A 24,568-nucleotide genomic window follows, 5' to 3' on the forward strand; every position below is an offset into this window, starting at 1 on the left:
TGTTTCAGGAAGGACAAGGAGGGAGGCAAAAGAGGAGGGGGAGTGGCACTGTTGATCAGAGATAGTGTCACGGCTGCGGAAAAGGTGGACGTCGTGGAGGGACTGTCTACGGAGTCTCTGTGGGTGGAGGTTAGGAACAGAAAAGGGTCAATAACTTTATTGGGTGTTTTTTATAGGCCACCCAATAGTAACAGGGATATTGAGGAGCAGATAGGGAAGCAGATCCTAGAAAGGTGTGAGAATAACAGAGTTGTTGTGATGGGGGATTTTAATTTGCCAAACATCGATTGGCATCTCCAGACAGTGAGGGGTTTAGATGGGGTGGAGTTTGTTAAGTGTGTTCAGGAAGGATTCTTGACACAATATGTAGATAAGCCTACAAGAGGAGAGGCTGTGCTGGATTTGGTATTGGGAAATGAACCCGGTCAGGTGTCAGATCTCTCAGTGGGTGAACATTTTGGTGATAGTGATCATAATTCTATCTCCTTTACATTAGCACTGGAGAGGGATAGGAACAGAGAGACTAGAAAGGTGTTTACTTGGAGTAAAGGGAATTATGAGGCTCTCGGGCAGGAAATTGGAAGATTATATTGGGAACAGATGTTCTCAGGGAAAAGTATGGAAGAAATGTGGCAAATATTTGGGGGATATTTGTGTGGAGTTCTGCATAGACATGTTCCAATGAGACAGGGGAGTCACGAGAGGATACAGGAACCGTGGTGTACAAAGACTATAATCAATCTGGTTGGAAAAAAAAAGCTTACAAAAGGTACAGAGAGCTAGGTAATGTTAGAGATCTGGAAGACTACAAGGTTAATAGGAAGGAGCTTAAGAAGGAGATTAGGAGAGCCAGAAGGGGGCATGAGAAGGCCTTGGCGATCTGGATTAAGGAAAACCCCAAGGCATTCTACAAGTATGTGAAGAACAAGAGGATAAGATGTGAAAGAATAGGGCCTATCAAGTGCAGCAGTGGGAAAGTGTGTATGGATCTGGAAGAAATAGCGGAGGTACTTAGTGAATACTGACATAAAGTATTCATTACGGAAAAAGATCTGGGGGATTGTAGTGGGGATTTGCAGCAGGCTGAAGAGCTTGAGCATGTAGATATTAGGAAAGAGGAGGCACTGAAACTTATGGAAAGCATCATGTTGGATAAGTTGCCGGGACTGGATGAGATGTACCCCAGGTTGCTGTGGAAGGCAAGGGAAGAGATTGCAGAGCCTCTGACGATGATCTATACATCATCAATGGAGATGGGAGAGGTTCTGGAAGATTGGAGGGTTGTGGATGTTGTTCCCTTATTCAAAAAAGGGAGTAGGGATAGCCCAAGGAATTATAGACCGGTGAGTCTCACCTCAGTGGTTGGTAAGCTAATGGAAAAGATCCTGAGAGGCAGGATTTATGAACATTTGGAGAGGTATAATATGATTAGGAATAGTCAGCGTGGCTTTGTCAAGGGCAGGTCCTGCCTTACGAGCCTGATTGAATTTTTTGAGGATGTGACTAAACACATCGATGAAGGGAGAGCAGTAGGTGTAGTGTATATGGATTTCAGCAACGTGCTTGATAAGGTACCCCATGCAAGGCTTATGGAGAAGGTGAGGAGACATGGGATCCAAGGGGACATTGCAGTGTGGATCCAGAACTGGCTGGCCCACAGAAGGCAAAGAGTGGTCGTTGAAGGGTCGTATTCTGAGTGGATGTCGGTGACCAGTGGTGTACCTCAGGGATCTGTACCGGGATCCTTGCTCTTTGTCATTTTTATAAACAACCTGGATGAGGAAGTGGAGGGGTGGGTTAGTAAGTTTGTGGATGACATGAAGGTTGGGGGTGTTGTGGATAGTTTGGAGGGCTGTCAGAGGTTACAGAGGGACATAGATAGGATGCAAAGTTGGGCTGAGGAAGTGGCAGAGCAGTTCAGACCACCGTATAAGTGTGAAGTGGTTCATGTTTGGTAGGTCAATATGATGGGCAGAATATAGTCTTAATGGTAGGATTCTTGGCAGCGTGGAGGATCAGAGGGATCTTGGGGTCTGAGTCCATAGGATGCTCAAAGCAGCTGCGCAGGGGAAGGCATATGGTGTATTGTCCTTCATCAATCGGGGAATTGAATTTAGGAGCCAAGAGGTATTGCTGCAGCTATATAGGTCCCTGGTCAGACCCCACTTAGAGTACAGTGCTCAGTTCTGGTCACCTCACTACAGGAAGGATGTGGAATCCATAGAGAGGGTGCAGAGGAGATTTACAAGGATGCTGCCGGAATGCGGAGCATGCCTTATGAAGCAGGTTGAGGGAACTCAGCCTTTTCTCCTTGGAGCGACGGAGGATGAGGGGGGACCAGATAGAGGTATATAAGACGATGAGAGGTATTGATTGGGTAGATAGTCAGAGGCTTTTCCCCAGGGCTGAAATGGTGGCCACAAGATGACACAGGTTTAAGGTGCTGGGGAGTAGGTACAGAGGAGATGTCAGGGGTAAGTTTTTTACTCAGAGTGGTGAGTGCATGGAATGGGCTGCCGGAAATGGTGGAGGCGGATACGATAAGGTCTATTAAGAGACTGTTGGATAGGTACATGGAGCTGAGAAAAATAGAAGGTTATGTGTAAGCCTAGTAATTTCTAGGGTAAGGACGTGTTCGGCACAGTTTTGTGGGCTGAAGGGCCTGAATTGTGCTGTAGGTTTTCTATGTTTCTATGTTTCTATGAAGCTTGTTAAACTGCAGGGAGGGGGAAGTCACTGAGGGTTAAGTTGGGATGACCATGGGGATAAACTAAACAAGTTATCTGGTCAAGGAATGAATGAGAGCAATTGGAGAGTGAGAACATAAACAAACAGAAAAGGTTAGTTCCCCATCCCACCTACACTGACCTTTGTTTGTGGTCTGCTGCACCGTTACAATGAGGCCCAAAGCAAGCTCGAGGAACAGCACCTCATCGTCTGCCTGGCCACATTGCAGCCTTCGACGATATATTGAATTTTCCAACCTTAGCTAATTTGCTTTCTTTCTGTGTCAGAACTGGCCATTTCTGCTTGCTGTCACTTTGGCTCATTTTCTTTTCTTTGCTGGTCTGGTCAGGGCATGCCTCAGCCTTGCTGTTAGCAATGGATTACAGACAGGAGCATCTTAATCCAACTGTAACATCAACTCATCTGGCCTTGTGCTATCACAGATATTCCCTTTGTTCCACCCATTTCTCTCACCTTCCTTGCTACTGAAAACTAACATTATTTTTCTCTTTCCCAGTTCTTATAAAAGGTTGGAGACCTGAAACATTAGCTCTGTTTCTCTTTCCGCACGTGCTGCCTGACGTGTCTAAATCCCAAGGGTCGGGTTAGATTTATCCCAGGCTGTTGTGAGCGGCAAGGGAAGAGATTGCTGCAGCTCAGGCTGAGATTTTTTGATCTTTGCTGGCCACAAGTGAGGTATGAGAGACTGGAGGATGGCAAATGTGGTCGTCCTTTTCAATAAGGTCAGCAGACTGAAGCCTGGCAAATACAGATCTGTGAGCCTAACATCAATAGTAGAGAAGTTATTTGGAAAAAAACTCCAAGGGCAGGATAATTGTTCATTGTTCCATTTCTCAAGAAGAGAAATGGGGATAATGCTGGAAACTATATACTGGTGACTCACGTCAGTGGGAGGGAAGTTACTGGAGAGAATTCTTAGGGATAGAATATATGAGCAATTGGAAAACCTTGGCCTAATTAGGGGCAGTCAGCAAATCGTGTCTTACTAACTTGATTGAGTTTTTCGAAGAGGTGAGGAAGGTGATCGAAGGTAGAGCAATGGATGTTGTCTACATGGATTTCAGTAAGGCATTTAACAAGGTCCCTCTTGGGAGACTCATCCAGGTGCATGGGATCCATGGTGAATTGCCTGTTTGGATTGAGAATTGGTAATGGTTGACAGGGTAATGGTTAGACAGAGGGTAATGGTTAATTGCCTGTTTGGATTGAGAATTGGTAATGGTTGACAGAGGGTAATGGTTAGACAGAGGGTAATGGTTAATTGGTAACGGTTAGACAGAGGGTAATGGTTGATGGGACTTGTTCTGGCTGGAGGTCTGTGACTAGTGGTGTTCTGCAGGGATTTGTACCAGGACCTCTGCTGTTTGTGATGTATATAAATGACCTGGATGAAAACATGGGTTAGTAAGTTTGCAGACGATACCAAGATTGGCGGTGCTGTGGATAACAGAAGATTGGCAGAGAATACAGATCAGTTGCAGATATGAGTGGAGAAATGACAGATGGAGTTTAATCTGGCTGAATGTGAAGTGTTGTACTTTCAGAGAGCAAATGTAAAGGGACAGTCCACTGATAATGGCAAGACCCTTAACAGTGTTGATGTGCAAAGGGATCTTGGGGTCCAAGTCCATTGCTCCCTGAAAGTAGCTACACAGGTTGATAGGGTGATAAAGAAGGCATATGGCATGCCTGTCTTTATTAGTCGAGGAATTGAGTTCGAGTCCAGAGATTATGTTGCAGCTTTATAAAACTTTAGTTAGGCTGCATCTGGAGTATTGTATTCAGTTCTGGTCGTCCCATTCTAGGAAGGATTTCGAGGCTTTGGAGAGGTTGCAGAAGAGGTTTACCAGGATGCTTCTTGGATTAGAGAGCATGTGCTATGAGGATAGGTTGGACAAACTTTTCTCTAGAGCGGCAGAGGCTGAGGGGAGATCTGATAGAGGTTTGTAAGATTATGAGAGGCATAGATAAAGTAGACAGCTGGTATCTTTTTCCCAGGGTTGAAATGTCTAATACCAGAGAGCATGCATTTAAGATGAGAGGGGGTAAGTTCAAAGAAGATGGGCAGGGCAAGTCTTTACACAGTGCTGGGTGCCTCGAATGTGCTGCCTGGGGTGGTGGTGGAAGCAAATACGATAGGGGTGTTCAAGAGGCTCTTAGATGGGCACATGAATGTGCAAGAAATGGAGGGATATGGACGTGTGTATGCAGAGGGGATTAGTTGAGTTGGGCATTTGATTACTAATTTAATTAGTTTGGCACAACATTGTGGGCCGAAGGGCCTGTTCCTGTGCTGGACTTTCTTTGTTCTCTTTCATTTTGAAAGGCAGGGACTAGTCAGAGATGACCAGCAGGGCTTTGTCAAGGGCAAATCTTGACTGACTAAGCTTTATAAGACTTCGGTTAGGCTGCATTTGGAGTATTGCATCCAGTTCTGATTGCCCCAATATAGGAAGGATGTTGAGGCTTTGGAGAGGGTGCAGAGGAGATTTACCAGGATGCTGCCTGGATTAGAGGGCATGTGCTATGAGGATAGGTTGGACAAACTCTGGTTGTTCTCTCTGGAGTGGTGGAGGCTGAGGGGAGATCTGATGGAGGTTTATAAGATTGAGAGGCAGAGATAGAGTAGACAGCCAGTATCTTTCCCCAGGTTTGAAATGTCTAATACCAGAGGGCATGCATTTAAAGTGATGGAGGTAAGTTCAAAGGAGATGTGCAGGGCAAGTTTTTTTTCCATAGTGGTGAGTGCCTGGAATGCGCTACCTGAGGTGGTTGTGGAGGCAAATGCGATAGGGGCATTCAAGAAGCCCTTAGATAGGCAAGTGGATATGCGGGAAATGGGTAGGATATGGACATTGTGTAGGCAGAAGGGATTAGTTTAGTTGGGCATTTTATTACTAGTGTAATTGGTTTGGCAAAACATTGTGGGCGGAAGGGCCTGTTCCTGTGCTGTGCTATGTGATCTATGTCTGTTATGTCTTGCACTGTACCTGCTGCCGCAAAACAACACATTTCATGTCATGATAATAAGCCTGATTCTGAAACCCTTCCTGCTTCCCTAACCAGGTATATCAGATCTGCAGCAAAAAACAAGATGCGGGAGGAACTCAGGAGGCAGAGGTCCAGATAGAGGGTCTCGACCCGAAACGTCGACTGTCTCCTTCCCTCCACAGACGCTGCTCGACCCTCTTGAGTTCCTCCAGCATTTTGTTTTTTGCTCTAGATTCCAGCACCTCAAGTCTCTGGTGTCATCCGATCTGCACTCTTTAATGTCCCGGGTCAGTCCCCGCTAAGCGAGAGGCAACGGAAGGGCAGAAACAGCGCCAAGGAGACAACTGAGAAAATGAAATGATTTTCCTGGTGAGAACTGTACTGGCGTTCGGGAGCGACCGACTGGTCAGGTGATTGCAAGTGGATTTCTCGGGTGTTGGCGTGTGGACTCCTCGCCGTGGAGATGTTGGTGACTCGGGACGCGTTCCCAGGAGTTTCTCTTTGCTGTCGCTGGTGATGTGAAGGATCCGAATCTCGGAGCCCGGAAACCGCTTTAATGAGGAGTTTTCCCACTGAAATCTCGTTGTGCTGCTGTCCAACTGACGAACGAGTTGGGAAAATCTTCAGGTGTTTCTGACGAGAATCAGCCGGCTTAATTGGAAATGAAAGTTGGTTTTATAATGAACCAATCGGTATCTTAACTAAACTGTCAGCGTAAACAGGGCACGGGAATGAAACAGGTGGTGACCTGAACGTGGATATACAATGGAAGCCCGGTGCATTGGGAGGAAAGGTTAGACAAAGAAACATTGCCCTTGTCACAACAATCTCCACCAGCCTCCCCAGCCAGGGAAGCTCTGGGAACTCCCGGACTGTTGGCGAAACGGCCAAGGCTTTAAACTAAGCAGGGAGGGCGGTTTGCAAATTTAAAGCGAGAGAACGAGGTGATACTGCAGGTAACAGACAGAACACAAAAGCTTCAGTCAGACTTGGAGCAGGAACAATGACAAAAAGAATGGAAGGTTTTTATCAAAGGGAGCACAGAACTTGTAACAAGATAGAAAACTAAAGGACACAACTAGTGATAAACGGGAACCGTTGAATAGTCATTACAGAGACTTGGTTTGCAGAGTGTTCAGGGGTACACTATGTCTCAGGGTGATTAGCTTCTGGAAGAGTTGAGGCAGAAACAGAAGAGGCAAAGGGGGAGACCTGGCCGTCAGGAATTGGGGAAAAAGGATCACAAATCAGAAAATCAACCAGTTGAATCAACCAGGAGGGAGTTGTCAATGGGGCCCCAAGCTGGTGATGGGAGCTGTGGTATAAGGAGGTCAGTAAAGGTGAGAGAAAAAAGGTAACATGATAATGTTGCACAACTTTAATCAGTATACAATTTGGGCAATTAGCAGCATTGTGTAGATGACGCTTTCATGGACTGTATAAGAAATGGTTTTCTAGATCAGTGTGTTGAGGTACCAACTAGTGAAGAGGTTGTCTTGTATCTAACATTGATTATTCATCTCACTTTGGTGGCCTTTAGAGAAATGTGATCATAATATTGAATTTTGTACCAAGATTGAATGTGATTTAGTTCAATCTGAAACCAGAGACTGAAATCTGATGAAAGCGGACTGTCAGCGTATGAGGCAGGAGTTGGCTGTGGTGCATTGTACGACTCTAAACAATGACTCATGCCAACAAGAAAAGTGTTCAGTGGTGGCTAATGAAAAGTTAGGGAGTATTGGTCAAAGGAAAAGAGACCCAGCACTGATCCCCACGGCGCACCACTGGTCACAGGTCTCCAGTTTGAAAGACAATCCTCCACTACCTCTGAAGGATCTCGACCTGTTTGTTTCCCTCCGTAGATGCTGCCTGAACTGCTGAGTTCCTCCAGCATTTTGGGTGTTGCTCCACTACCTCCCTCTGACTCTTTCCACCAAGCTAATTGTGTATCCAATTGGTTAGCTCACCCTGGAGCCCAATGTGATCTTACCTTCCAGATTAGCCTCTGATGCAGGACGTTGTCAAAGGCCTTGCTAAAGTCTATGTAGACGTCACCTACTGCCCTGCTCTCATTAATCCTTTTTTAAAAAAACTCATTCAAATGCATGAGACACGATTTCCCCCTCACAAAGCCATGCTGATCAGCCCTTATCTGTCCTTGGCTTTCCAAATACTGGTAGATCCTGTCCCTCAGAATCCCCTCCAGTAACTTTCCCACCACTGATTTTAGGCTCACCGGCCAGTAGTTCCCCGGCTTGTCCTTGCAGCCCTTCTTAAATAAAGGCACATTAACCACCCTCCAGTCTTCCGGCAGCTCACCCGTGGCTAAGGATGAGACAAATATCTCAGCCGGGGCCCTGGCAATTTCTTCCCTGACTCCCTGCAATGTCCTATTATATACATGGTCATGCCCTGGGGATTTATCCACCTTTATGCACTTTAACACTGCCAGCACCTCCTCTTTTGTAATGTGGATATGTTTCAGGAATCTCTATTCTCTTCCCTGAATTTCCTAACTTCCCTGACCTTCTCCACAGTAAATACGGATGAGAAATATTCATTTAGCTCCTTGCCCATCTCCCGTGGCTCTACACACAGACGACCACACTGATCCTTCGTGGGACCTAGTCTCTCCCTAGTTACTGTTTTGCATTCTTTACCTTATCTGCCAGAGCTATCTCATCTCCTGTTTCTGCCCTCCTGATTTCCTTCTTGAGTGGACTCCTACATCCCCTCAAGGGATTCGCTTGATACCAGCTGCCTATTCCTGATCCCAATATCCCTCATCATCCAGGGTCCCCTACTCGCCAGCATCGCCCTCCACCCGAACAGGAACATGCTGGTCCTGAGCTCTCCCTTTCACAATTTTGGACTGAGAGATGGGATGCTCACGTGACTAAGGTTTCATTTTTGGTTGGCACACAAACGATGGTTGGATGGGATCCTGCAGTGTTTCCCCTCGTTTTTGATTACAACCACTATCTTTGAAAATGAAATTAAAGAAAATCATTACTTAAGAAAGTTTTTATTTGATACAAAATTATACAGTGGAAGATTTGTAATCATCTTTGTTTATATAATTACAAGGATAGGCTGAATGGAAAAATCTATGAGGAAATGCTCTGAATTCACTGCAGCTTTTAATAAACTGTATTTCAATTTACATTAAATCAGGAGCCTGACCACTGGAGCAAACAGTCTTCTCTCTCATACTCGAACAAGTGCTGCTGTTTAATGGGATGTCAGCACTATCAGTCTAAGAGTGGTCACTGAGAACCCTCAGTGAAAAAGTCCCAACTAAATACTAAACAAAATCATCAGCCCGGCAGGTAAAGGACACTCGGCAGAGATCAGATGGCTGGCTCTCCAGGAACACTGAAATGGACAGACACTGAACAAGGAATATAAACAAGCTGCAGCATAATACCTTAAAACCATCGCAACTCTCACAGGGCAGCAGCACCAGCAGCTGTTTTTCTGTGATCCAGTCACCATCAGCCCTAAACTCACACTTTTAGCTATTGGTGAAACGACCTAAACCTGTGTCATCTTGTTAAACACCAGCCACTATTGAAGGAATGAGCTTCCTTGCACTTGCACGGCATAAATTAATAGAATTTAAAATTGAGTATAATTTTTTAGCTCCGCTCAGTGGGTTGAATTAAAGTCTTGTTATTAAGGAGAAGGTTCAGGGTCGGGACTAATTGCGTTTGTATCGGGATGAACAACGATAAGTGTAAAATATCACCCCCTGTCATTTCCTGAATGATGCACTGACACAACACACAGCCAATTCAGCAGAGAATTTGAACTTTCAGACTGAGTGAATAATTCATTCCAGGAACGTTTCCAGCATTGTGTGGTTCACGGTTCTAAAACTGTATCAGTTCATGGGCACGGTGCCTTGTTGGTGAAACCTGAATTCGTCAGTCACAAAAATTACAAACAACAAGACTCTCATTTTTGCAATTTGTTTTGTTACTTACAGTGAAAGTTGATTATTTAATTTAGATTTAATAAGAAATCAAATAGTTTTACAGCTTAAATCCATTCCTGGTGTTAAGAGTTCCCCTTTAAGGATTTCTTAAAAAAATACCACTGAGACATTATTAAATGTCTGTAACTCAACTTTTTAAATGATTTTGAGAAGGGTAGCTCAACCCAATGGCTCATTCTGCACAGTTACATTTAAATATTAAAGCCTCAATTACCTCTACAAGTGGGCAGTTACCTATCCGCACTGTGCAAAGAAGGCTTCACTACATTTCACTAATCACCAGCACAACTTCTTTCTACTTTTGTCCAGATAATATTTCATACTTGCAGCATCTCACAGAGGCAATCCAGTAATCAACAGATAAAAACCAAGAGCCAGAGTCTTCTAATGTAACAACAGAATTATCTAGGACACAGAGAGGAAGGGTGTGAATGAGGAAGGACTGAGGGACTGTGCTCTTCAGACAGATTCAGTCCTTTTGGAATATTCCGGGGAAGGGCAGATTGCTTGGTGCCTCACCTCTTTGCCTTCAACCTCCGTCCTGTCCATCCTTACATCCTCCGACTGCCATTCAATCACTAGGATTTCAACCACCAAAAAGCACAATTTTCTGAGCCATGATCTGCTGTCAGGACCTTTGTTCCTGGATTGCTGCCATGCCCTTTTGTGTCACAGTGATAGAGAAGGCTGTCCTTCCCATAGGATCTGGAACCGCTGAGTGTTTGAGTGATGTGTTTGCCTCTTTGTCCACATTTAAAGCACCTGCTTATTGGAGGGCAGGTGCCCAAAGGCTTCCAGCTTCTGTCGATAGGCCTCAGCCTCCTGCTCCTTCTCAAAGAGCTGCTGCCGATACTTCTGGGCCTCGCGATTGGCTTCTTCCAGCTGTTTCTGCAACGCTTCCTTCTCCTAGAACCAAAAGACAACACGTCAGCACCATACTGGCCCAATGTTAGCCTGCGGTGTGGCACCTGTTCCTCTGCCAATTATCTTCAACTGACAGGCAGAAGGGTCTGCAGACACTGGAACCTGCAGCAAAAAAAGACAAACTGCTGGAGGAACTCAGCAGGTCAGGCAGCGTCTCTGGAGGCAGGGGGATGGTTGACATTTTGGGCGGAGACTGTCTACTATCCCTCTGCCTCCACAGACACTGCCTGACCTGCTGAGTTCCTCCAGCAGTTTGTTTTTATCCTGAACTTGTTGCTCTAAAGGCTGCAGCCAGTCACACAGTCTGGTACAAGATGAGGCCAGCAACCCTGGACTGGGGTACACAGTGAGGGAGCTGTTCCCAACGCTGCATCACATCCAGTGGAAAGGTGGAGAAAAGTCTGCCAGGAATCCTGCTCCAAATCACTGTCCAGTGACCCCTGGGTTAGAAAGGTTTCAGCAGTGAAGTATGAATGTGTTCTCACTAGTGCTGTCCTTCAGGGGCAACAAGCTGTTTGTAGCTGCCCCCACAGTTCTGCTTGAATCCTTCATTCACTAGCAACCAGGCAGACAGCTGGATCACAGCTAGATCAGGGTGTCAGCTCTCTTCCAGCTCTTCCTTCCCTGGGAAATCTTACAAAGGAGGCAAGCACAGAGCCCAAAATCAGGGAGAAGGAACTAATCAGATGTAGATTCTCTCACTCCATAAAGTGGTGAAAGGTTTGTTATCATTTTGTTAAAAGTATTTAACCGAAAGTGAAATGGGATTGCAGTTTGATTCTGGTAACGTGCACTTGATAGTGGGGAAGGACTGCGTTCTGTACTATCTTCTTGCAGAAATGTCTGATCTCCCAATTGCTTTACTCTGGGCTGGGAAGACACAGGTTTCTCTCCCGTCTCTTGCCTGCAGCATCGTATCATTAGACCTGTGAGATCTCTGCTTCTGGAGAGAGCAGTGTGAGCTGATTTGCCGCAGATTTCTCATTGCCACCCCGGCGGTGATTTCAGGCTGCAATTACAGTGAGGGTTAGATCACTTGCTGCGTACCCCCAGCTATTGAAAGCAAGCAATGCAGGGAAGAGAGGGCGTGGGACGTGAAGTTATGGCCCTGAGGAATTTAACCTGTATTACTGGTAAATAAATATTTCAGTGGTTACCTCTGAGAATTCTGCAGGGTCCAGGGTACAAGTTTCCGGAACAGAACTTTCTTGTATCTGATAGGCAGGAAAATGAAACCAAAAGATTATAAACTCCTGTTGCGCATATGACTTACATAAAAACACCAAAGCATTATAAAGGAAAATAATACACTTTGTTTGCGAATACGTTACTTGTGCAATAAGTTGTGACTTAGCTCCATTTTGCAGAGTTGTTGGGAAAGCTTGAGCGGCCGTTAGAGGGAGATAAGCAGGAATACAAAGCCGCTCATCTCCCTCCGGCAGCTGCCTCTGACCACACACCCCTCCCAACATCGCTCCATCTGTTTCTCCTTCTTCCTCTTTGTCTGCCGCTGTCTCCCAACTCCTCCCCATCACCTAACACCCCTCCTCAGTCCACCAACCACCTCGGTATCCTTTCTTTCCCCTCCATTTCCCTTCTTTATACCGGCCATCTTGCCTCTCTGCTCTCAGTCCTGATGCAGGGTTTCGACCCAAAACATCAACAATTTCTTTCCCCCAAGAAATGTTGCTCGACCCAGAGTTCCTCCAGCAGATTGTTTGTTGCTCCAGATTCCTGCTGTCTCTTGTATCTCTATTGGGAAACCTACCTTTGTTTTTAGATCCAGATCCCTTGCATGTGTTTTCCAATTCAGTACAATTTTTATCCAGTTATTACTCAGTTACTTATTACAGTTATTAAACAAAAATGTACAGAGATGTTGGTAGCTGGCCTGAGTATTCTGATGGGAAACTGTGGCTGGATTTCGCTCCCTTACAAACCCTTCCATTCCTGTAAACTGACCATTGCTTTCAGAGTGAGGAAGGGGGCTGGATTTCCATTGAAATACATACCAACTTTCATTTCTAGCTAAAATCTGCCCTCTCACTTTGGATTCTTCCAACAGAGTAAATGGGTTTCTGTATCAATCCTGATAAATTATTGCCTGATTTTAAACATTTTGATCCGATTTCCCTCAACTGTCCAAATATAAGGTTATATATCCTGCCCTTATTCTTTATTATTTAATCCTTGGTGATATTTTGGTGAATCTGGGCCCTGAGGTCTTGAGCTGCAGATCCCAGAATGAACACGGCACCTTGATGGGTTAGACAATATGCCACACTTCCTTACTTCATGGTCCATCCTCAGGACAAAAACCAATTCCCTTTGGCCACGTTCACCAACTTTTTGTACCGTGCATTACTTCCTCTGATCAGTGCACCTGAACTCTTATATGTCTTGACTCCTCTCAGAACTCCTGCTCCAGGCTTCCCGGCTTCAAGCTGGATGACCTTGTACGTTCCCATACAAATCCCCTCCAACTTTCCCAGGTCACTTAGTTCATTGCAACAAATTTTGGTTCAGGAAAGTCCATATATTATAACAAAGTAACTATCTTTGTTCAGGCAGATATCTGGTCATCATCTCTCCAAATTTGTCCACAATTTTATAGCATGCTTTTCAGCCATTTCATTTTATTCAGTGGTTTGGGGATTAAGCTTTAGTTCATGTCATTTGGAGCAGAAGGTTCACTTCCTGAGTCCTGGTCTGTGGCAAACCAGGTAAGTTCAGAGAAAAGGGCAGGTTAACTGAGTGTTCCTAACCGTTAACCCATGTTGCATGGCTGTGATCACACTTCCCCAGCCACTGAGTAAGAGTTTGGCACTTGCTACCCACTTCAGGACACAAATCCTGTGGAGCACATTTAATGCCTAATAAAACTAGACTATGCAATGCCCCAACATAAACAGTGGTACAGTCTAAAATGAAAACAGCATCTAATTTCCAACTGGGCTCAGTAACTATGGTCAATAACATCCTACATCACCACCTTCAGTTAAATAAAAATGAAACCAAGAGTAAAATTATTCAACGTGTCTCTGTTACCCTTCATACCCCAGCATTGCTTGATGCCAGATACCATCTCCAGCAAAGGAAGGGGGCCAAGTAGCAATACCGTATCTTCAGGAAAGCACTTGACACAACCTCCAACCACTCAATGGCGACAGAGCTTTCCACCGGAGAAGTTTTCAGTTTCCATTCTGAGAGTTATCACTCAGTATCACTATAGTCCTCAAACTGACCACGCTTCATCTGGGTAATGCATCTGTGAAGAGGTGGAGTGCTCCTGCTGAGTCTCACCCAGAAAGCGGTCACTCCAGATAGGATATAAGCAGTCTAGAACAGTCAGCTGTGTATGGTCTTTAAGCCTTGGTCCAAGATTTATGTATTGCATTGAACGAACTTTTAATGTGGCCTCAGGCTGGTGACCAAAGAAATGCATGACAACAGGGTCAGAACAGGATTTTTTTTTACTTCAATCTTCAGGTGTCTCCCTTGGTGTTTTAGAAGAATCAACACACCATGGGCTGTGGGGCAATGACACCAGGCTACAAAGTGAACTCCTGAAGAGTGCTGAAGTTTCCAGGGCCAGCATTTCTCAGATTTATGCAGATGGCAGAGATAGTCACCAGGAACTCTGACAGTCATTTCACAGTTTTCACCTCCTGATATTCTATTTTGCATGTCTTACATTGGTCTCCACCTGCATCCCCATGTACTAATAGAGATTCACTTGTTCTAATGTTGCAGCTCCAATCTTTACTTTCTCTGTTGCCATAAAATCACCATTTGGTTATCCATTTTAAAAATGCATAAATTCAAATTATTCTCACGTGTTTCTGACCCAAGGGCTTGGACATGTTCCCAACACTTCCAGGACTTGACTGTCTTGTGTTTCAGTAAATAAAGACCCAGCCCTCATGATAAGCTGAGACCAAGCTCTCAGTGGGAGAAGACTTTTGTCCTAAGGTGGATGTTGGATGGGGTCAGTGTAATAGGTTGACAGTATTTGGTGTTGTGGATCAACTGGGTGAGGGTTTAGAAAGCTGTTGTTCCCACTAAACCACACTTAGGATCAATGTGCTCTGAGAGGAAGGGTAACAAACAAGTTAAAGGTCAGCAATGACGTGCACAAATTGCATCTTTACCTGAAAACGTCTGATCAAAAGAATTAGTGAAGTAGCTTTAATGAGGGAAGAGACTGAATACCAATGACCTACAGGTCACTGAAAGCTAATAGTGGAAAAGAATAATAAATTACTATTTCTTGAGCTGCCAAATGATCACACAATTACTGGTGACTTCCTACGGACGGTTGCCTGCCCATCATTTTCACAAGGCTCTCGCCAATGCTTTAATTAAGAGTGGCAGTGATAAGCAGTTGGTGCTTCTGCCTTACAACTCCAGAGACCCAGGTTCAAACTTGACCTTGGGTGCTGCGCTTCCTCCCACTTGCCAAAGACATGCAGATTGGTAGGTTAACTGAATACTGTAATTTACCCCTGGTGTAAGTAGCAGGAGAGGAGTTAACGGGGATGTGTGGGGAAAAATGGGATTAGGTGAGAGTGACCGCCCATGCCATCACAACAGTGTTTGACCGAGCGTGGCATCAAGGAGCTCTGATAAGTCAATAAGCGAAGGGAAAACTCTCTATTGATCAGAAAATAAAAAGGCTATGGTTGCCTGGGTTCAATCTCCCTGCCTCAGAACATCACTACAGCAGTTCTTCAGGACAGTGTCCTAGGCACAACCATTTTTGGCTGCTTTATCAGAGACCTTCCTTCCGTCATAAGATTGTAAGTGGGGATGTTTGCTGATGACTGCACAATGTTGTCTTCCATTTACAACTCCTTAGCACATGGAGCAGTCTATACCTGCACACAGCAAGACCTGGACAACATTCAAACATAGTCTGATAAGTGGCAATGGTCAAGTCTAACAAGAGAGAGTCTAACTACCTTCTCTTGACATTAAGGCCATCACCATCACCAAGTCCCTGACCATAAATATGCTAGATGACTCATGACCAGAAAACCCAACTGGACCAGACACACAAACACTAGACATGCAGTCAGAGGCTGGGTATCCTGCAGTAAATAACTCACTTCCTGACACTCAAAGCCTTCCCAACATCTACAAGGTACAACATAGGAGCATGATGGAATACTATCCACTGAGTGCAGCACCAATGACTCAAGAAACTCAAAACCGGGACAAAGCAGTTTGATTCACAGCTCGTCAACAATCTATTCCCTCCACCACCAGCACACTGTGGTTGCAGGGTGCACCATCCACAAAATGCAGTTCAGCTACTTACTCAGCTACTTTAACAGCACCTCCCACACCTGAAATTTCTTTCACCATGAGGAACAAGGGCGGTAGGGACATGGGGACGTCACCAGCTGCAGACTCCTAAAGCCTCATACCATCCTGACTTGGAAATATATCACCTTATATCCTTCATCATTGCTGGGTCTAAATCTTGGAACTCCCTTTCTAACAGCACCTTCCTCACAAGGTCAGTAGTGGTTCAAGGTTCAGAGAGCAATTAGAAATGAGAAATAGGTGCGTCTTTCCAGCAATGCCCAGACCCCAAAAATGAGATTTACAAAAATCGAGGTTTCACTGATATAGACAACACAGGTCCAAGCAACTTCCAGTGAAATGAGTAGAAAACTCATGTTGCCAGGTTCTTTCAAAGCAACAACATGAAACAAATCACAGGAGAAATTAATGAAGGATGAAGGATTAAAACAATGCAATTTCCCTTAAGGTACCAAGGCATTTACAATTATATGCAACACTGATGTTTAGTGAAGCCAGTGTTACTGATTTAAATAAATAGAAAGGAATTTCAGACACATTTACATATCAATTCTTAAGCACAATTTTATGAGAATTAAGTTGTAACTGAGGCCACAGCCCAAAGGATCCAGGATCCTTGGGAGAGGCAGTCACTACCAGTTATCAACAATGAATATCCAACAAAATTCTGGTCAAGTTGGGTGATCAAGATGGTTTAGTATTTGTTTTAAACCTGTTTTAGTCCTTACTATTCAATTGTGACCATCTATAAATAATTATTTGTATAGTCTATAAATACAAGAAATATGAAATGGAGAGATATGAGAATCCATGGAATTCAATGCAGAAAATGTACAGGATTCTAAGGAGGTACACAAAGTCAAAAATAGCTTTTATTCTAAAACCACCAGAAGACTTGGGTGGTTGACACAAATGGAGGTTTTATTTGCAAAGGCTTCTTAAATTGAAAGCCTGGATGACAAATCTCTGACTGCTGCAGACATAAGCAAAAAGCAAAGATTTTAGTCTTCATATTTAAATATGACAAAAAAAATAAGAAAGCAAAAAAAATCTTTATTACATAGATGTTCCCAATAGAAACACATCAACTTTTTTCTTCTTTGTAAAGAATTACAAGCTGGAAACCATGCTACACCATGTGAATGAGATTTTAACAGGTCATTGGACATGCAGAACAGACCCTATGTGAAACAGACACCCCCAACATATCTTGGTCCTTGGTTCAAATTTCAAAAGCATCCTCTCAGGATAGAGGAATAAGTTGCCATTTCTCTTAGCTCCTGATCTTGCCCCTCTCCTCCTTATACATGCAATGTATTTTAAAAGTCAAAATATTTAGTGGTTACTAAATGACATCAGCTACAGGAAATTTGGAGGAAAACATCCTACCAGGAGAACCTTTAAGTCCTTGATTTGAACTTGGACAGAATTACATTGGAACAAAAAAACGTTGGCTTATTTTTCATTTGTTTCACTTTGATTAAGGCCACTTTCTGCCTCCTCTTCCATAGTAACATGAGCAGCATCCAGAATATTTGAAATGAGCGAGTGGAAGAAGCATTTGTTTAAAATGTTTTGTTCAGATCTCTAACAGTTACTAAATTAGTCTTTATAAGTAAACAATATCCACAAGAATGTGAATTCTGATCTAACTTTTTGTTTATTAAAATAAATGTCATTTAACCTATCCTTACCCAGAGAAGTAAAAATATAGATTTTTTTCCACTCTCAAACAGTATTATAGCCCATCTTCCCATCAAGGGCTCTTCACATAGCAACATAATTTATCATTTTTTTGTTACATAAAGTATTGAATTGAAGGGACATTTGAGAAGCTGGGCTTACACATTTCAAGTTTCTCAAGTAAGTAAGAATTCCTTTTTACACTTACTCCAAGTACAACAGCAATTTGAAATGCAAATATGTCTAAGTGTTAATTTTAAAGAATATTTTATTGGCCTTCCTTGTGTCTTTTGGTATATCTTGGCATTTAATTTCCTCCATTCTTCTAAGTACATCACTGTGTTTGCGCTAATTCATGCTCCTTTTCCATTAGATTAACCAGCAGTGTTTGTGTATTTAACATCTCACTGTGAACCTAAAACAACAACAGAATCAAAAATTAACATTAGGTTTTTCAAAAGTGTCATGGGGAAAGATTGGTCATTGTGAATGTACCCATTACTTTGTCCTTTTATTCAGTAATATGAATTTAGTGTTCATTATTCCAAACAGATATCACTCTAGCTTAGCTACTTGACATAGTGAAGTTGGATGGGTTTAAGATAATCTGCAGTAAATTTAGCAGAAACTGCACTAACTCATCAATGTGTAAATCAAGCAAACAGGCTCTATTTAAAATTCAGATTCTGCCAGCAGAATATTGTTTTTAACAGAAGCTCATCTCAACTCATGAAGTTTCAGTGAAAGCCAATTTCAAAGGCAGTATTTTCTGCTTACCTCAAGTTACTGACAGCTGATTAAACTGCAGGTCCCACATAGCTGGGACAGCAGGAAGGGGCAGTAATTACATTTTGCACCCTGTGCTTAGGAAGGACAAGACAAGAGTGGTCCTGTGGTGCATTATGTGTGCAAGAATGCAAGAGACTGAACTCTCCTTTTCAATGGTTTCACCACTTGTGGCCAGACTCAGGATCACTGGAAACAATGCAACAACACAACATGCCCTGGTGTACGCAGGAAAACGAGAGAGAGCAGCACAAACATAGAAATCTATCCCACTGGTCACACCAACAGCTACTTTCTTAAAGCAAAACGGAAAACAGATTAAACCCAAAACAGCTCTGTCCTCCTGTTTAATTCCTGGTTGCAAACTAGAGTCTATTTCAAACTAACACTGCAGCTACCAGGGCCAGCGGTATCAAACGTTTCAAGTTGCAAACAGGTAGAGGTTGTTTTGACCCAAAGTCTAAATAAAGGAACTGATGAAATAAAACAGTGTGACTGCTGCAGCCTACGGCAGTACACTTCCTAAAAGGAGGAAAATAAATATTTTATACAATCATTTCCTCTCCTGTAGTTCACATTAATTGTACATGGTGCAGAGTAAACAAGAAGCACTCAAAACAAATAGAGAGGTCCTTGAAGATGAAGAGGCTACTCACAACCAGGACTGTGGACAGGCCAACTAGAGGAGAGGCCACACTGGATCTGGTCAGATGACAGACCTGTCGGTGGGTGAGCATTTCAGAGACAGTGACTACAACTCCTTGACCTTCTGCATAACCATGGACAGGGATAGGAGCAGAAAATATGGGAATGTTTTTAATTGGGGGAGGAGCTAAATACAACAGTATTAGGCAGGATCTTGGGACCGTAAATTGGGAACAGATTTTCTCAGTGAAATGCACAGAAGAAATGTGGAGGCTGCTTTGGGAACACTTGCATAAGAGTTCTGGATAGATTTGTCCCACTAAAACAGGGAAAGGATGGTAGGGAAAAGGAATCATGGTTGACTAGAGAGGTGAAGATCACAAGACAAGGGAGCAGAAGCAGGCCATTCGGCCCATCGAGTCTGCTCCAAGGAAAAGGGAAAAAAAGAAATGAGAAATGGGGAATGGGGGGGGGGGGGGGGGGAGAAAAAAAAACAAAAGAAAAGCTATTCTAATCCCAATTTCCGGCCTTATCCCCATATCTCTTGATACCCTGACTACTTAGACATCTATCTATCTCCTCCTTGAACGCCCCCACTGATCTGGCCTCCACTGATGTATGTGGCAAGGAGTTCCACAAATTAAAAGATCACAAGACAAGGGAGCAGAAGCAGGCATTAAGTCAAGAGGAAGAAGGAAACATACTTGAGGTTTAGGAAGCAAAAATCTGGCAGGGCTCTTGAAAATTATATGGTTGCCAGGAAAGAGCTTAAGAAGGTACTTAGGAGAGCTAGAAGGGGACACAAGAAGGTCTTAGTGTGTAGAATTAATGAAAACCCCAAGGTGTTCTACACGTACGTGAGGAACAGGAGGATGACTGGAGTAAGGGTAGGACCGCTCAGGGATAAAGGGGGAAAAATGTGCCTGGAGGCGAAGGAGGTAGGGGAGGTCCTTACTGAATACTTTGCTTCAGTGTTCACTAGGGAGAGGGACTTTGACGAATATGAGGTCAGCGTAGAACAGGTTAATGTACTAGAGCATTTTGAGGTTAAGAAAGAGGTAGTGTTGGAGCTTCTGAAAAACATTAGGATCGTTAAGTCCCCAGGTTTGGACGGGATATACCCCAGGTTACTAAGGGAGGTGAGGGAAGAGATTGCTGGGACGTTGGCGATGATATTTGTATCCTCTCTGGCCACAAGAGTGGTACCAGAGGATTGGAGGATGGCAAACGTTGTTCCCTTGTTCAAGAAAGGTAATAGGGATAATCCTGGGAATTATAGACCTGTGAGTCTTATGTCAGTAGTGGGCAAGCTATTGGAGAGGATTCTTAGGGACAGGATTTATGAGCATTTGGAGAAGCACAGTCTTATTAGGGATATTCAGCATGGCTGTGTGAGGGGCAGGTCATGCCTCACAAGCCTAATTGATTTTTTTGAGGTGGTGACAAAACAAATAGATGAAGGTAGAGCGGTGGATGTGGCGTATATGGACTTCAGTAAAGCGTTTGACAAGGTTCCTCATGGTAGGCTCATTCAGGAAGTCATGAGGCATGGGATCCGTGGAGACTTGGCTGTGTGGATTCAGAATTGGCTTGCCCACAGAAGGCAGGGTGGTAGTAGATGGAGAATATTCTGCCTGGAGGTCGGTGACCAGTGGTGTTCTGCAGGGATCTGTTCTGGGACCCCTACTCTTTGTGATTTTTATAAATGACTTGGATGAGGAACTGTTCATATAGTTTGGCACAACACTGTAGGCCTAAGGGCCAGTACTGTGCTGTATTGTTCTATGTTCTATAAAAGAACCTGTGTTTAAGCACTGATTACCCAATATTGAGACAGTATTGGTGGATGAACCCTGCTTGAGAGATTCCTAAGAGAGCCACTTAGCCATTAGCAACAAGTGACATAGTTTATTGATTTTGCAGCTCTTGAATTTACATAGAACATAGAATAGTACAGCACAGGGTACTTTAGGGTATCTTTAGACTCTGGCATACACAACAATTGGTTGTCCCTCATGATTCCAGTGTGATGTGGTGGTCATACAGCTCCTCAGTGAAACAGTAGTCATACAGCTCCTCGAGCTTGATCCAACGTTCAAAGAGATCATGCCAATCCAATGTTGGTCTAATTCCACTGTCCTGCCTGATCCCTGTAACCCCAGCTTCCTCTATAGTCTGAAATCACTCTGAGTTTTGAATACATGATCACCATATGGAACTCTACTGCAAAATAGATTCCATTCCCAATCTGTAAAGCCCCTAACATTAATATCTTCAGCAGAAACACAGATGTTTAGAAAACAGTTCAAGCAGAACTTGATCCCAAGCAAGGCTGAAAGATGGTCCATAATTATGCCTCATTAACTTGGCAAGATCCAGCACAGCTAGCAGTACACCAGCTGATCTCTTGTGGCATTGCTTAGAGCTAGTCCAAGTTCTGGAGCACTGTAATGTTGTTCAGATCTAACTTAATTCTTCACTATGGCAGCTTGAAATTAATCCTTAAACTCCTTAAATCACATTACCCACCTCAGAATTTCAGGCTCCACAAAGTTACTGTCTTTTTCCAAAAGAAAACTTAGTATTTGTAATGAACCGGCATACTTTCAGACATGTACAAAAATGACATGAGTCACGATCATGAAATAAAAAATGCAAAGCTATTTCGTATGACTACTTATCGTATATTGTTCAATTGCTTAAACTGGATCTTATTGCAAACATTTGTTTGATGACTACCAGTTCTCTAAAGTCAAAGTTGGTGTCGAGTTTATTGTCATATGCACAAGTGGAAGGAAAAGTTTCCCTGCAGCAGCATCACAGGCACACAGCATCATATAGCAGCATTCACAAGAAAAACATCAATTATACAAAATTTTTACGACAAAGTCCGTTTTAGTGCAAAGTGGTCATAGTGTTGCTAAATCTCTAGTGATTAGGTTTTGCTGGTTGGCTCAAGAACCAGACAGTTGAAGGGAGGTAGGTGTTCTTGAATCTGGTGGCGTGAGTTCAGGCTTCTGTACCTCCTGCAGTCCAGAAAACCCTGCTGCCTTTTTTCTCCCCCACAAAACAACAATTTGTTAGAACCTTAGAATGTTACTGCACAGTAGGAGATCATTTTGCTGATCATGACGAAACTGGTTGTGAAAGGCCTTAGAACATAGAATGGTACAGCACAGGAAAAGATCCTTCAGCCCACGATGTTGTGCCAAATTAATTAAACTAGTTAAATGCCTAACTAAACTAATACCTTCTGCCTACACAATGTCCATTCTCTGCACATTCATGTGTCTTCCCAGAACACAGGTTCTTTCCTAATTCTTTCAGATTCTGTGCATTACTTCTCTGCAACTCCTTTTTGAAACTGCAAGAGGAATATACTTCTACCACAGTTTCAGATTGCGCAATCCAGAGTTTAATCTCTGCATTAAATATTTTACTCTTTTGCCTATTATTTTATTTCTGCAGTAATTGGTTACCAACCCGTCATTGCTCTACTTTCTATACACATGATTGTGTGGCTAAGCATGGTTCCAATTAGATATACAAGTTCGCCGACAACACCACTGTTGCTGGACGAATCACAAGTGGTGATGAGTCAGCTTACCGGAGTGAGATAGGTCACCTGGTTGAGTTGTGCCACAACAACAACCTCTTGCTCGATGTCTGTAGAAATAAAGAACTGATAGTTGACCAGGAAGGGGAAGGAGGGTGAACATGCGCCAGTCTACATTGCAGCATTGGCGGTGGAAAGAATCAGCAGCTTTAAATTCCCGGGTGTTAACATATCAGATGACCTGTCCTGTGCCCAGTACGCAGATGCAATCATAAGGAAGTGCACAAACGTCTTTACTTTCTTAGGAGGTTAAGAAAGTTCGGCTTGTCACCAAACACTCTAACAAACATCTACAGATGTACTATTAACAGTATCCTGACTGGTTGTATCATGGTCTGGTACAGCAATTCAAATGTGCAGAAACGCAAGAAGCTGCAGAAAGTAGTGGACTCTGCCCAATACATCATGGGCACATCTCTCCCCACCATGGGTAGTATCTACAGGAGGCGCTGCCTCAAGAAGGCAACATCCATCATCAAAGATCTCCACCATCCGGGGCATGCCATCTTCTCATAGCTACCATCTGGCAGTAGGTACAAAAGCCTGAAATCTCACATCACCAGGTTTAAGAACAGGTACAGCTACTTCCCTTCAAGCATTCGGTTCTTGAACAAACCGGCACAACCCTAATCACTCCAGGTTAGCAAACAGAAAGAGCACAGAAAAGATTTACGAGGATGTTGCCAGGACTAGAGGGCCTGAGTTACAGGGAGAGGTTGGCCAGACTAGGTCTTTATTCCTTGGAACGTAGAATGAAGGGTGACCTTATAGAAGTGTTTAAAATTATGAGAGGCACAGATAAAGTGGATAACTGTCTTTTCCCCAGGGTAGAAGAGTCCAAAACCAGGGGACATGGGTTTAGGATGAGATTTGAAAGGGACCTGAGGGGCAACTTTTCATGCAGAGGGTGGTGGGTATATGTAACGAGCTGCCAAGGGAAATGGTTGAGTCAGGTACATTAGTATTTAAGAAATACTTGGGTACATGGAGGGGTGGGATTGTAGGGATATGGGCCGAATGCAGAAAATTGGGACTAGCTGGGTGAACAACATGGTTGGCATGGACTGGTTGGGCCAAAGGGCCTGTATCTGTGCTGTATTGCTCTATAACTCTATGACCACTTTGATCAATTTGCACTAAAATGGAATTTTTTTGTTCTAATTGTGTTTTCTTGTAAAAACTGTGTGTAATTTATGCTTAATTTATATTTTTCTTGTGAGTGTTGCGTATCTGATGCTATGTGCCTGTGGTGCCGCTGCAAGTAAGTTTTTTATTGCACTTGTGCACACATGTACTTGTACAGATGACAATAAACTTGACTTTGACTGTGAATACCTCTACCAAGTCTATCCCTCTTCTTCAAAGAAGATCAATCCCTGCTTCCCCAATTGCTCCACAAAACTGACATTCCTCATTTATAACCATCCTCATACAATGTAGCTGCACCATCTTCATGAGCTTGATCCTGAGGTTCCCAGTATTGCACACACTTCTCCTATTGAGGCCAACCACTGATTTGCCTACGTGGAACATAACATTGTTTTTGGATTCAATGGCTCTATTTATATTGGCTCTGCTTAAACAGCTCATCAGCTAACCCTGCCACATGAAGTGAACATCCCAAGTCCCTCTACTCCTTCAAGCATTGGAAAGATCATTTCTTTAGACTAGACAACCTTCCTGTTGCTCCTGCCAAGGTGCATCACCACACACTTGTTCAGTATAATTGTTACAATGCTGTTCAAAGAGGGGAAGAGGTATAAACCTGGTAACCATACGATAACCTGTCTAACCCCAGTGCTGGTAAAATTACTAGACTATATTATTGAGTACAAATTTAATTCTCA

The 24,568-nt window shown here is 43.6% G+C and overlaps 1 protein-coding gene across 8 annotated transcripts in view; it reads right to left on the minus strand.

Annotated features, from left to right (window-relative positions):
* Positions 1-8,751: 8,751 nt before the first annotated feature.
* gabpb1 (GA binding protein transcription factor subunit beta 1) overlaps positions 8,752-24,568 on the minus strand; it is an 84,304-nt gene continuing 68,487 nt past the window's right edge. For 5 of the 8 annotated variants that reach the window (XM_052040244.1, XM_052040243.1, XM_052040250.1 and 2 more), the window contains 2 exons: positions 11,821-11,877; positions 8,752-10,645 (listed from right to left, as the gene is read on the minus strand). In XM_052040244.1, the coding sequence (XP_051896204.1) occupies positions 10,493-10,645; positions 11,821-11,877 (210 nt within the window). In that variant the 3' untranslated portion in view covers positions 8,752-10,492. Of the gene's footprint in view, positions 10,646-11,820; positions 11,878-16,845; positions 18,090-24,568 lie in introns of those variants that run through there. The other 3 variants (XM_052040246.1, XM_052040245.1, XM_052040247.1) reach the window with 2 other exon arrangements.

This window comes from Pristis pectinata, chromosome 28 (assembly GCF_009764475.1).
Source record: "Pristis pectinata isolate sPriPec2 chromosome 28, sPriPec2.1.pri, whole genome shotgun sequence".
Taxonomy (NCBI): Eukaryota; Metazoa; Chordata; class Chondrichthyes; order Rhinopristiformes; family Pristidae; genus Pristis; species Pristis pectinata.